We start from the raw sequence: 15,171 nt of genomic DNA, 5'->3' as shown, positions 1-15,171 counted from the left end.
CTTTAGACCAGTGACAAGTGGAGTACCACAGGATTCACTCCTGGGTCCTCTCCTGTTTGTTATCTACTTCTCTGAAGTACAGGCTAACACAGAAGGCCTTTGGTTAATGAAATTCGCAGATGACTGCAAACTAGGAGCCATAATCGTAATTCCTAATGATGTGGACATCTTACAAAAGGGCCTTACTGAGATAGATGCCTGGTGTCAAAGCCATGGCCTCAAGCTCAATGCAAAAAAGTGCATTGTCATCCCTTTTGGTAAAAACTCTGTACACGTGAACTACCACATAGGCGGTAGTCTACTTAACACCAAAAGTGTGATAAGAGACCGTGGGACACAGGTGGACAGTAGTCTCTCCTTTGATAATCACATTGCCACAGTAGTCAGGAAATCCTTCTACGTGGCACACCTCATAACAAAAGGTTTCTCATACAGAAAAAAAGAGGTAATTGTTCCCCTCTACTCATCACTCATTATACCCATTATAGAGTACAATATCCCTTTTGGTATGTACCTCGTAAGACATCTACAACAACTGGAAAGGCAGCAGAAATACCTCACAAAGAGGATTACCGGCCTCAAACAGATGCCCTATGCAGACCGTCTCAAAAAACTCCAGCTTTAGTCTGTCACATATCACCTACTCAGAGGCGATCTCTGCCTAACATACAAAGCTATGTCAAACCCAGAGCTGCTGGACATACTCCATTTAAAGAAATCCCAGTCCCTCCGAGCTACACGCTCTAGGGACCTAAACTTTGTTACCAGAATAAACAGAACATACCGGGGGGATAGATTCCTGTCCCAACGACTTCCCATACTTTGGAACAAACTACCTGTCTATATCAAACAAAGCTCCTCATTAGCACTCTTCAAGAAAAATCTTGATGATTGGATGGGAAATAGGAAAGTCACCCCGGGTATCACTTCTGTGGCTCTGCTCAACAGGGGCACAGGAAAATAATTTTCTTGGATGCTGAAAGCCAGGGTACCTTTTTGGCTAGGCTTATATAGGCCCTAGGGTCAATAGCCTAGTACCTACCTATGAACGTATGAAAACACGGGTTGAACTTGGCTAGGCTTGTAAGGGCCCCGGGGCCATTAGCCTAGTAACCTCCTATGATCTTATGATCCTATATCCTCCCATATTGACAAATATCCCCTTTAAATGACACTAGAAGTTAAGCTAATTATTAAAGTCATTAATTTTCTGTTTGCATGCTGGCATTATCTTTGCTGAAGGTAGAATGCTGCTCAGTGGGATACATGGTCCCAGAGCTCCATAATATCTCCCTTCGTATAGTCCAGAGAGGTACATCTCCAGTCATTTATACCCACATGAATTATGACTGAGTCATATTGGTACTTGTTCTGAGTGTGTGTGAGTGACTTGGCAGATCCTTGCCCCATAGGCAACTGACCATGATTTTCTTGTTGTTCAGCCTGGTTAGCAGCATATCCATATGCTTCACAATGGAGTCTGCTATGACTAGAGTATTAGGTAGTGCATTGTCTTGCCTTATGGGCTTTGTAATTGAGGTTTCATGGCATGTGGTTGTATGCGTAGTGTTGTTTTTTCAGCAGAGTGCTTTTGGGTTTGCTGAGGACAATTAGTGTGGGTCAAGTGTCTAGAAAGTCTTTGTAGTTTAGGAAATTTATTTTAGTGCCTCAGCATATGTTGGTTTATGTGTCAGGTGCATACTATGCATGGTGGGCATAGAAGTTTTGTGCATTACTGACAACCTGATTGTTATTTTGAGTGTTTGTATGAGAGCATCTTACCTCCAATGACATTGTGTGATTACATCTCTTGCATATTGCATTAGTTAGTCAGTGAACAGGAGACAATTGCTACATTGTCTCAGGATGCCCATATACACCAGAATGATGATGTAGAAACTGGAAATGTGCATATCCAGGATGACAGATCCTTCTGGGTGAAGTAAAAAGGGTGTGGTACAGGAGGCACTAATAGTGGGATAGCTCGGGTGCTTTTGGAGCTAGAAGCCACATGGACAGGAATATTTCTGTATGCTTTTCCGTCCTTCCTCTGTTAACCAGGGTTCTTCTAAACAGGCAGAAGCATTCTCCAAGGATAACTGTGGTGACACCATTTTGGCCCAGGAGAGAGTGTTTCTCCCTTCTTTTGAAATTGACCAAGGATAACTGCAACAAAATTCCTCACAAAATGAGCCTACTCACACAAGATAGGGGTTATTTGAAATACTCCAACTTTTAATGTATGTAGTTAACTGCCTGGATGATAGGAATCTAGTTCCTTTTTGACACCTTTTTTTTTTTTGAGAACTTACAGTGGGTAGGAGGCAAATAAATTTGCAACAAGAAAAGCATATTTGTGTAAATTGGAAAGATTTTCTAGTTGGTGCCAGAATATAAAACAGGATCCTCTTAAGACGCAGACTCCTGTGATTTTTCAGTATTTGTGGGAGTTGACAACCTCTGTCCGTTCTTACTCTTTTTCAACATTCTTTAGGTAATTTCTGCTTGTCTACCAATAGCCAACCCCCTTTTTCTTGTCTACCTCACATGAAACAGATTTTGAAAGGGGTTCTGCATATTCACCCACATAGAAAGCAGGTGGCTCCTTCATGGGGTCTTTATTTTGCACTGTAAAATCATATGCTGTTCATTTTGAATTTACTCATGAGGTAGATTGAAGTTCTTTCATGGTGAATGTGCTACTCATTGCTGTGACTTCTAGAATAATAAGTTCTTCTGGTGAGTCAACCTTATTTCAACTTTAATAGAGATAGGTTAATTTTGAAAGTAGTTCTTTCATTTATGCCTAAAGAGCTATTCATTTCCCAGTTTTCTTTCCAAACTGAAGAAAAAATGGAAAAAGAATTTCACATACTCTGGATTTTCATAGGCATCTTAGATTTGCAGGACAAAAACATTTAGGAACTCTGATCAACTGTTTATTTCATATGAAGGTAAAAAATAGGAACAATTTATATCTATACAAACAATTTCTAAATGTCTGTCTTATATGCTTTCTTTTTTGTACACTCATGATGGCATGACACTTCCAGGCAAGGTCAGGTTCCATACTACCATGGCTCTGGTGACTTTGATATGACTCTCTCTCTGATCCTCTTCTTTCTCCTTTTCTTTCTAATCTGTGGTATTTGTCTCATTTAGCTTAGGCTATTACAGCAGGGCTGTAATGATTAATATAGTGCAGCTGTGTAAATAAACTTACCAAAATGGTAGATGTTCGAATAGATCACTATGGCAGTACATGCAACTTCTCTCCATACCCATATATTTTGCTGTTTTTGCTAGAGCATTAGATTTGCATCATTCCTGTTCCAACAGGGCTTTAGCCTCCTTCTGAGCTTTTGCTGCCATAGCTACTATATTTATATTGGCAATCTTGAGCTGTACAGTGGCTTGGGTGAGTGGAAAGTGCCTAAAGCAGGATATGTCCCATATAGCGTAAGCTACTGTAGCAGTGATCTATTCAAACATATACTGTTTGTAAGTTTACTTACACAGCTGTACTTTTTCTTATTGCAAGATTTTTAATTAGCATTTTTCCATGGCATAAGATATTTTCATTTGTTTACATATAAATACTGATTTATTACAGAAATAGCATTGTGCAGAATATGTTATTGTCCAAATGTACTTCCTTTTCAAAAATCCTTTCCACTTTGTACCCAGTATTTTTCTCTCTTCCAAAAAGTGTTAATATCTTTCATCAGATACATGCTGCAGTTACTTTATTTCTGTTCATGATATTTTAGTCAACATGTTTGCATTTACATGTTAATTTTATTCTGCAACCCCTACGGTTGTATTTGATGTTTTATTTATTGTTTTTTTTTCTGCCCAAGAACTCTTTCAATTATTTTTGGCACACTTTATTAACTACTTTATTTGGAAATGTGAGTACAGGTTTACATATTTACTCATAGTATACTGGCCATAATGTTTTATTTTTCAGTAAGTCACTCACAGGTAGAGCTAGTTACTTATCACAACTATTCTGTCTGGGGAATTCTGTCTCAAATAACAAAACATAATATGCAGTATATCACCACCTTCTCAGTGTGAGATTGCCATTGGTATCTCACAGAGAAAGAGCTATTATTTTGCATTTTCTGTCAGGGAGAGGACCAATAAGATAGGTGCACCCCAAATGTCGTGATTTGCTGTCATACACAGAGTTTATTTATCATTGCATATTTTTAGACAGCGTATATTGGCTTTAGGCTTTATCAGAAATGTAAAAATACCACAGCAGTAATATGAATATATAATATGAATTGTATCTAATTAGACATTAAGTGTAGAAAAACGACCAAAAACCAAGAAAAAAATCCAAAACAGCCTAGTAGAAGGCTAATTAGACATGCTTTCAAACAATTCATTGGAACTGTTGTTGTTAATTGTATTGTTTACTTAACAAGTTCAATAAAGTAAATGCCATAAGGCCATAAGTAAATGCCTATGTTAAGTACATTGATGAGGAATATACTTGTAAACAACAGCATGCATGCCATTACTAATTATTTGGTGACTGACATAGTAACTTGCTTTTTTTTAGACACTGGAACACTGGGAGACCCTCTGGCTGATGACAAGGGCTACTCTCAAGAGTCAATGTGGGAAGACATGATTCCTGCATTGAAAACCACAATCAGGGCTGCCAGGTACTATTTATTTTTTCTATTTACTTTATGTTTGAAATTTACAATTACAGTTGGCGACTGCATGTTATTAGTATGTTAATTGAATGCAAGAAGACAGCAAATGGTAAATGTATATGAAAAATCTTACAGATAGAAATCCTAGGAAAAATATACTCTACATAAGAAGCAAAAATAGGAAAGGCTTTTAACTGCCTGTGGTAAAAAGATATGTGATGGAAGAAAAGCTACTCGTGTAAGAGAAGGTATCAGAATAAACAAGAGGGTATTGATCTGATAGAGATATAAGAACATACTTGACAGAGCATTACATTTCTTCTGGATTCTCAGATTGTTTTTAGTAGAAGACTGAGATGGACATGTAATCTTATAACATTATTGGGAGCAGTCATTACCTTCTTGTTTAGGAGTATTTTTCTGTTTTATATTATTAGTCAGCTAGCTCCATGGTATAAAGGAATAGGTTCATAGGTGTATACTGGGCTAATGGCCCTGGATCCTTTACAAGCCTAGCCCATAGAAGTGCCCTGGCATCATGTCACCCGACGTTAGTTCCCAGTGCCTCTATCAAGTAGAACCACTGGAGTGGTCCCTGGGTTGAACTTTCTATTTTGCATCCACTCATCAAGATTTCTCTTGAAGAGGGCCAGTGAGGTGCTGTGCTTTACATGTATGGGAAGTCTATTCCAGAGCATGGGAAGCCTCTGGGTTATGAATCTGTCCCTCCAGCATGTTCTGTTTGATTGTAGAAATGAGGTTGAGGTCTCTGGAGAGTGTGGTGCGGAGGGATTGGAATTTCTTTAGATGTAGCATTTCTAACAGAGCTGGGTCAGATATGACATTGTAAGTCAAGCAGAGATTGCCTCTTAGTAGACGATACGAGGCAGAGAATAGCTGGAGTTTTTTCAGTCTGTGTAGGACATGTGTTTAAGGCCTAGGATCCTCTTTGGGAGGTAGTTTTGTGGCCTCTCCAGCTGTTGCAGGTGTCTAGTGAGGTACATCCCAAATGGAGCATTATACTTGATGATTGGTCTAATGAGGGAAGAGTAGAGAGAGATTATGACCTCTTTCTTCCTGGATGCAAAACCCCTGGTAATGAGATGTGCCACATAGAAGGACTTTCTGACCACAGTGGCAATGTGGTAGTCAAAGGAGAGGTTGCTGTCAACCTGTGTCCCCAGATCTCTGATAATATCTTCAGTGGGCTCCCATTGATGTGGTAATTAGTGGGAACTGAGTTTTTCCCAAAGGGGATGATGACGCATTGTTTGGCATTAAGCTTAAGGCCATGGTTTTGACACCAGTCATTGGTCTCAGTGAGGCCTTTCTGTAGGATGTCTGCATCAATTGCGGAGTTAATAATGGCTCCCAGTTTGCAGTCGTCTGTGAACTTGGTCAGCCAGGGTCCCTCTGTGTTGGCCTGGACTTCTAAGAAGTAGATGCCAAACAGGAGAGGACCCAGGACCAATCCCTGTGTGACTCCACTCGTGACTGGTCGGCAGTCTGACTTGGAGTCTGCAACTTTCACACTGTGGGTTCCATCTGTGAGCAAATTTGCAAACCACCTAATGATATAGGGGATGATGCCTAGTTTGGTGAATTTATCAATGCTTCCTGAGTGAGGGATGGTATCAAAGGCCTTGGCCAGATCAAGGTAGGCTCTATGAACTGTATTACCCTCATCCACAGCTGTGGAGGTTGACTCAAAGAAGTCAACCAGGTTGAGCAGGCATGATCTACCTTTCACAAAACCAAATTTCGTAGGATCTAGAGTTTGGAAATTCCCTATATCCTTGTTAATTAGGTCCACGATGATGCGTTCCATAGCCTTACATATCAGACTCAACAGGCTAATGGGGCAGTAATTCCCAGTGTCTGTAGTCGCTCCCCCATTATGGAGAGGGATGACTGTAGCAGTGCTCCATTTAGTAGGGACAAAGCCTGAGGTGAGGCTGTAAGCGAACAAGGCACACAGATATGGTGCCAGTTCACTTTGTAATTCATGTAGAACACAGCCAGGGATATTGTTGGGTCCCATGGAAGCTGTATTCTTGGCCTTGGACAATGCAGCTTTAACCTGTGCTGCAGTAATGCTGGGTGCCTGGCATTCTTCCGGTATTATGATTGGTCCTTGGGGGGGGGGGGGGTAAAGTTGGAACTGAATCTGTCAGCCAGTATGTTGGCAATATCTGTCTGCTCAGTATAGGAGGACCCATTGTGCAGTAACGCAGAGCAAATTTGGGTATTGCCATGGAGATTCTTGGTATAACTAGTGCCTGCCACTATTCTGCCTTCATAGCTGACTTTAGAGGTTTTGATGAGGGATCTCAACTTTTTGTTGAGGCTAATAAGGGAGTTTTCCAGTCTTGGGACTCACCTTTTTCTGCAACAGTTTCTTCCTTCTGTTGTAGAGTTTATTAATGGCAGGGTACCACCAGATTGACTTCCCTTTTTTGGAGGAGAGTGTCTTGGTTCTGTTGGGTATGGCTAGTTCCATGCATTTATGTATGTGTTTCTACAGTGCATTGGTGTATGATTCGGCAGTCATGCATCTATTTTCCATTGGTATGGGTGCCATGAAGTTAGCCACCTTTGTTTTTAGGAACCGAAAATCAGCTTTGGAGAAGTTTTTCATAGTGGTTACCTTTGCAGGGAATGTGGGCAAGATGTGGATTTCCATGGTAATTAGTTTGTAGTTGAATCTAACGAGGGAGAAATTGACTATTTGTGTAGAGCAACGGTTGCCCATGTTAGTAATAACCAGGTTAAGGATGTTGCTTCCTCTAGTTGGGGTAGGAATAGGGGTAGGGCATTGGACCAGTGTATTGGTGCATGAGTAGTTTTCCCAGTTAATGGAGGGGTAGTTGAAGGTGGGTGTGTGGTTTGTGTTTTTATGTGACAGCTGTGGTGGTGGGTGTTCTGGAGGGCTATGTGTTCCATGTGGTGTGGTGCAGGTGTTGACCTTCTAATCTTGACCAGCTATTCCGGTCTTGGCTGGAGAGTGCATGGCTTCCAATTTGGAGGTATAAGTGCATTTCTCACAAGTCTGAGTTTTGGGAGGTAAGAGGAGAGGGTTGTCTGTGTACATGAGGCAGTTGCTATACTGCCTCAGAATGCCCAAGTTCACCAGGTTAATAGGCAAAAGCACAAGAAACTGACCTTTAGACATGCCTGGAGGGATGGAAATCATTACAAAGTACTGGAGCTGTTTCATTATAGGACATCTAGTGCTGATAGCACTTATGTGTGCTACAATAAATGGTACAAAAAGCCTGATGAAGCACTGGGCGAATAAGCTAATTAAAGTGCAAGAGAGAAGAGAACTCGCAAGATCTAATGGAAAAATTCAAGACCAGACTTTCTGGCACTGGTAATAGTTTACTCCAGCTTAGCACTCCAGCTTAGCAGTGCAGCACAGCATGCAAACCTGCTCAAACACAGACTTTAAAACCAGAAAGTTGAAAGGGATAGAAAAACTGCCCAAATTGCCAATAAACTGCAATATTTCAGGAGCCAGAAACCACTCCTCTTGTGGTAAATAGGCTACCCAATGCTTAACACTCCCACTGATAAGCTGGAAGGCTTCCCTCTAGCACAAAAAGGTCTGGGAACTCAGAAACTTACAAAACAGTCCTGGATACAGCAAATATGTATCTGGACTACTCTAGTTACAGGAAAGGTGGGAAATAGGCTTAGAACTTTTTTGTTTCTTTGCAGGAAAAAACAGTTAAAATAGTAATAAAAACATTTTAAATGCAGCGCAAGCTAGCACACTTGAGTGAGTAGCAATATTAAAGCAAATACAGTTAAAATAAATGCAGTTAAATGAAAAAATGACTTAGATCAAGTGCAGAAAGCAGTATAATCAGAAAAAAAATCAAAATGGAGGCACTTAAAATCTCTTTCTCCTTTCTGTTGTTTTTGTAGTCTGCAGGATGCCAAAACTGGATCTGTGGAGCTTAAACAAGCGCAAACCCATGTAAACGCAGGCTTTTAAACCAGAAATTGAAAGGCATAGAAAAACTGCCCAAACAACCAATAAACTACAATTTCAGAGCCAGAAACCACTCTTGCTGTGGTAGATAGGCTACCTAGTGCTTAACACTTCCACTGATAAGCTGGAAGGCTTCCCTCTAACACAGAAAGGTCTGGGGAACTCAGAAACTTACAAAACAGTCCTGGATACAGCAAATCTGCATCTGGACTACTCTAGTAACAAGGAAGGCAGGAAACAAGCTTAGAACTTTTTTTTGCAGTACAGTTTTGTTAAAAACAAAATACAGACACCATGAAAAGCAGTCTCAACTAAATTAATAAATGCAGCATAGTTTTAACTAAAACAAAATGCAGACACCAAGAAAAGCAATCTCAAGCAAATTAATAAATGCAGCACAGTTTTGTTGACTATCACTGATAACAGATTAAGTGACAAAAATATACTTATAGGCTTTCTGTATCCAGATGTGTGTTAAATCAGTCACAGCTAGGCCACACAGAGCAGCTTGGATGCTGATACTGTCTCACCTGACCATGATCAACGTGACCTGAGTTCAGATAATGGCTCCAATACCACTTGGGTCTGGCAAGGGTAGGAAAAATTATGAGACAAAAGCCTACTTGCTTTTCCTGGGGGGGGGGGGTAGAGGTTGATGAAGTGTTTGAATGAGGCATGCTTCCCTGACTCTGCCCTGGTAAAGAGTGAAGGTTGGAATTGTGGAATAACAGAGGTTGGGTTGAACTCTGGGTGGGTTGGGCTTTACCCATGCATGAGGCCCTGGCCAGGGTCCGTTGTGGGTAACCATGCCATAACAAAAGCCAGCTTTCAGAGCATGTACACATTCAAAATTGCCATAAATACCTTACTAACCAAACCTCCTGTGTGCAGCAGTAGCAGCTCACTTGGTTCACAACATTCCCATTCACCTAGATGTCTACCTGAGGGATAAGCAACCCATGGTCTGGTGGTGTATAGAAGTACCAGAATGAAATTAAGGTGTAGTCCATGCTGCCACTGACATACCCTGAAATAGCAGAGCTCATGGCAAGAACATAATTTATTAGTGATAAAATGGTTATATCTTTGACCAGCAAACTTGTTTCAGTATAAATCACTGTGGCACAGTGAATAGTACAGACAGGTCATATGATGATTGATGCTGCAATGGAACATACATTAAGCAAAATCTACTACTGCTTATTCAGAATATTGCCAGTAGAATACATGTAATTGACAATTAAGCCATTCTCTGGTATTATGGGACGTCCACTCTCATACAATTAAGACCTAGGGATGGTTTGTTTAAAAAAGACCAATAATTTATAGATTAGAGTTACTAACTTGATCATTTGAATGGGATATTAACTGAACAGCAGCATGATAACTGCATATAGTATTCACACATAAACACGCTGTTACTAAGAGGGAAGCCTATCAGTTCAGGAAAGCAGTTTCAGTGAATGCTGTTGTTTCAGCAAAATCACTTTTGGTAAAAGTGGAGAATCCCCTTTTTTCCACTGCTGTGCAATTTAGGAGTAGTTATATTTAAGTTTGTGGGTGTGGGTGAAGCAAATGATTTTTTTAATGTTTGCCAAAAGTAATTTTGGCAATTTTCTTTTGCTTTCTTTGCCTTTTAAGGCATTGACATGATTCCAGTAAGAGCTGAAGGAAGTTTAATTTACTTGAGAACTGTGGTAACACAATAAATATTGCTGAGGCCTAAATAATGTGTGTTTTAAGTAGTCAGCACATTTATTATGTGTAATAAATATGTATATATGATATAAAAGTATACAGAACGTGACATTTGTATTATTTTACGTATTTATGGTGTATGTGCAAAACAACTATCAACATTGACATCATGTTGTTCGCCCCTAATGGAGGATTGCACACACAAATCTGAGATATGTGACATTTCTACAATATATGACCCTCATTGCTAACTTATTATCAGCACATGGTTATAGTATTTTTCTAAAATATGACATATTATTACTACAGTAGGCTGCAGTTTGTTAGTAATATCATTATGAATTCTGACTCTAATTCAAGTGAGACATTTGTATGAACATGCATGGGAAATGTCAGGTGGTTGCAAGCAGCAGCTCAGGAACAGTAGTCCTACATATTTATGAAACATGTTTACCAAGATTTTTTTCTTGCAGCTGCATTTCATGCAAGATATAGTATGTCACCATGGAGACTGCATATCTTGTATTTTCCAGACCCTGGTGCTCTTATTTATGTGCATCTTACACTAATTATGTACATGCAGCTTAGGATCTGTGCCAGTAGGAGGCTCTTAGCTGTATAAATCAACCATATAGTAAATCATTTGGATAATCATACTTTAAAAACATACCCCCTGTTGTGGCAGGAAGTAGTAGTCCACAAAAAACACAAAAACTGACAAGCCAAAAAGGAGCAATAAAAATGACAGTGGACTTGAAGATAATGAAGAAAGTGTGTATTTTTATTATGCAAGAAACCCAGCATTTCCAGATGGGAGAAAGTCAGAAAGATGAAGGGAGAAATTAAAGGAAAGAAAACCGCTTGCGCAAGAAAATTTGTCAATAGCTTCAGACGCAGATTTGCATTCATTAATATAACAGTTCCATGAAAAACATTACATAGACAAAGAAACTTTGGGCTGCCTGAAAAAAGAAGCAACAAAGGAAGTTCAAAAATATAAAGAAGAAAACCCAGACATTTTTGAAAGGTATAAAAAAGAAACATGGACATGAAAAAGAAAAGAGATCTGATATGGTGCAATATATATGCAAAGTAGAAAGCCAGACTAGTTAATATAAAAATTGCAGCTGCAAAGATATTTGAAGATAATTACAGGCAAAGGCATCCAGATATGTAAAAACAAAATCACAATTCAAAAAATAAGAATACAAAGGTGGAATGCGGAACAGAGGATTATTAAAGTGCATGTTTACTTTTCTAAGGTAATTTTTTTTTAAGGTAACACTCATTTGAAATGTGTAACAGGGTAACAGTTCTGTGAGTGGAGGGATACTAGCTGGCATATACTGATATTCACTGACCAGTATTCTTTCTTAAACTGCACATCTGTCACAGTTTTTGAGAGGTTGCAGCCAGTTATCATGCTCATCAACCCCCTTTTTCAACTGTCACCATCTCTCTCGATTCAGTGCCACTCTCGTACCGTCTTAGACAGTCTTGGTCATGTCTCACACAGTCCATCCATCTTTTTGCTGGATGCCCTCACTTTCCCTTGCTTTCTTCCTATCTATCCCAAATTTTCTTCACCAGATTGTCTTCTTCTTTTCTGCATATATACCCAAACCACCATAATCTGTTCTCTTTGACTTTCTCTGCAATTGGAATTACTCTGGCTTCTGCTCTGATGTCCTTATTTCTTTGTCTGTTCCATAGTGTGCCTCCTACTGCCTATCTCAGGTACTTCATCTCCATCAGTTTAGTTTCCTCAACTACTCTGCTTTTATTGCCCAGGTTTCTGTACCATACAGTAGTACTGGTTGTACCACTGTTTTGTACACTGTTTTGTACACCTTACTTTTCAGCTTCTTTGGCATTCTTCTGGTATATACTACCACTGACCGTCTATGCCAGTTAGCTGTGGCCCCTCTGATTCTAACAGTAACCTTTGGCCTCTTCATTCAGACTTCCCTTCTCCTCAACCAACCCTCCCAGGTACCTGAAGCTGCTAACCTGTTCCACTGTTGTCCCTTCTATCTCATTTCTCAGCTTCTTCTGATTTCCCCCATTTGCTGCCATTCCAGCTGTCCTTTCTGTACGCAGTTTCATCCCATGTGCCTCCAATTTTGCATTCCATTCCCCTATCCTTTGTTGAAACTGTTGCTGAGAGTTTGCCTATAATACCACATCATCTGCATACAGCAATTTTGTTGGTCTGTCCCCTCTGAATTATATGAACTGCAGTGGCTTACAGTTGAACCCTGATGCACATCCACTACTGTGTGCTATGCTATGTGAGTTTGGACACTGCTCATACATCAGCCATCGGGTCCTTGTACATAGCCTGCACTAATTCTACCACTGCTTATAGGACTTTGAACCACCACAGAACTTCCCAAATAAGTTTGCTTGGAAACTCATCATATGCTTTCTACAAGCCTAAGAATGTCCATCTGGACTCTTTCTTCCTCTCTAGCTTCTTCTCAACTATCTGTCTCACTGTAAACATCGGATCAGTTGTGCTGCATCCTGATGTGAATCCAAATTGTTCATCTCCCATCTTACTTTCTACTACTCTCCGTATTCATTTGCCAATCACCCTTTCCAGTGCTTTCATGCAGTGTGACAGGATTCAATACCTCTGTACTGCCCACAGTTGTGAATGTCTCCATTGTTCTTGAACACTGGCACTAGTATGTTTATTCTTCATTCATTTAGAATACACTTTTCTCTCCATACTGCAATGACCACCCTCAGTAGCCATTTCTCCCCTTTCTTACCCATCTTGATTATATCTGCTGTGACCTCATCTGAGCCTGCAGCTTTTCCTAACTTCATTTTCCTTAGTGCTGTTTTTTCTTCTTCTATGGTGGACTCCTCTTCATTTTTCATTCCAGGCTGTCTCTGCAGTAGTACAGTTTCTGTGATTTCATTTTGTTTGTTTTATTTTTTTCATTGGGAACCAGATGGAAATTCTCCATCTGCTTTTAGTTTCCTGTGGACTGGTGAGCACGTTGTTGCTGGCATTTATTATGAAGGTGTCTGATTATCTTCTTTCTGTTTCTGTGTTTGTCTTGTGCCTTAATAGTGTTTCTTTATCACATCTACTGTATCACTTTCCAGAAGTTGATAGAGTGCCTCTGATGCCTTGTTCTTTGCTATTGCAACTCCTCTCTTAGGCTCTTTGTTAGCCAACCGGTATTTCTTCTTAGCCTGGTCCATCTTTTCTGTCAGTTTTCCTTGTACACCTTCTTTCTTTTGATGGCTTCCTGGACTTCTTTATTCCACAGCCAGCTTTCCTTATGTACTGTACCTTGCGTGCATTCCTGGCTCAACTGCATATCTGTTCTATAGTCTTTCCACATGCTGTTTTGAGGCACTGCTATTCTTCTTCAACTCCACCTATTTACTCTTTAACCTGAGGTGATAGAGCCCTGAGAAGTTACTTAAACTCTTGTGTTTTCTCTCCAATCAACTTCCAGGTCTTCAGCCTAGTCTCTATTGTCCTTAGAGCCTTCTCTAACCACTGCTTGCAGTTGATTGTGGATATTTAAAAGTTATGTACTTACCATAACTAAGTATCTGTGTTGTCCATTCTCATTTTTCCTCACTGATGGGTCTCAGATCTGATTTGTCTGCTTCTTCCAGACGTAGGCTTCAAGTCTCAAGCTCCTTCCTTTTCCCATAATGCACTACACCTTCTCTAACTTCCCAGATGGAGTTAGCTGCCTATAGTATAATAGGCTGTAATAATATAATAGAGAATGAAAGAAAATTGAGGCTCAAGCCCAGAACCTAGGGGTTCTGAATTTCCTCCAAAAACTTCTCAAAGGCATTAGACCGGGGGATCGCTGGGAGGGATGTGAGGAAAAATGAAAATGGACAACACAGATACTTAGTTATGGCAAGTACATAACTTTTAAATCTGATGTTGTCCTTTTCATTCTTCCTTACTGATGGGTCAGAGTCCCCAGCTATATAACTCCTGGGCGGTCCACACGGAAGGATCTGCCAAAGCACGGTTGAGCCATAAGATGCCTTGCTCCTAGAAATAATATCCAACTTATAATGAGAGACAAAGGTGTGAGTCTTAGACCAGGTGGCTGCAGTACAAATCTCATCAATTGAGGTCCTAGAAGAGAAGGCAGATGATGTAACCATAGCTCTGGTGGAATGGCCTTGGGTAGTTGAGGTAATGAAATAACTTTTTTGTGAATAAATGAAGGAAATACAGTCCGAAATCCATTTGGCTAAGGTAGTCTTAGAGACTGCATGACCTGAGCAGTTTGCTGAAAAGGAGACAAATTTTTGTCCTGTGGAGATAAAAACATAATTGCCTGTGAACATCTAGAAGGTGCAAGGTATATCTCCTTTGTTTGAAAAATTGGGGAAGAAAACTGGTAACTGAATTGATTGATTGATGTTGGATTCCATGGCTACCTTAGGCATAAAAGAGGGGTTTGTCCTTAATGATACCCTGTCTTTATGAAAAATAATGTAAGGAGGTTTCATTGACAGGCCTTGAAGCTTCAACACTCAGAAGCAGAAGTAATTGCTACTAGAAAAATTGTTTTCCATTACAGAAACTTTATATCACAATTATCTACTGGTTCAAAGGGCTTCTTGGTAAGTCCTTGTAGCACTAACTTGAGATCCCATGCAGGAGAAGGGTCTTTAATTGGGGGGGGGGGGGGGTGAAGAAGAAAAATACCCTTCAAAAATGCCATGCATAACCTGGAAGAGAAACGAGAAGACAATCTCTTTCCAGCATAAAAATTGAAAATACCAGCCAGTTGAAGCTTAATG

At 40.0% G+C, this 15,171-nt stretch overlaps 1 protein-coding gene across 1 annotated transcript in view; it reads left to right on the top strand.

The window, feature by feature from the left end:
• KCNQ3 (potassium voltage-gated channel subfamily Q member 3) overlaps positions 1-15,171 on the top strand; it is a 1,103,931-nt gene that overhangs the window by 745,059 nt on the left and 343,701 nt on the right. The window contains exon 11 of the mRNA XM_044066246.1: positions 4,574-4,679. Coding sequence (XP_043922181.1) covers positions 4,574-4,679 — 106 coding nt within the window. The remainder of the gene's footprint in view (positions 1-4,573; positions 4,680-15,171) is intronic.

This window comes from Protopterus annectens, chromosome 3.part1, assembly GCF_019279795.1.
Source record: "Protopterus annectens isolate FY-2018-M chromosome 3.part1, PAN1.0, whole genome shotgun sequence".
In the NCBI taxonomy this organism is placed as follows: domain Eukaryota; kingdom Metazoa; phylum Chordata; order Ceratodontiformes; family Protopteridae; genus Protopterus; species Protopterus annectens.
Note: the sequence above shows the minus strand (reverse complement) of the source record. Positions and strands in the feature narration are given on the sequence as shown.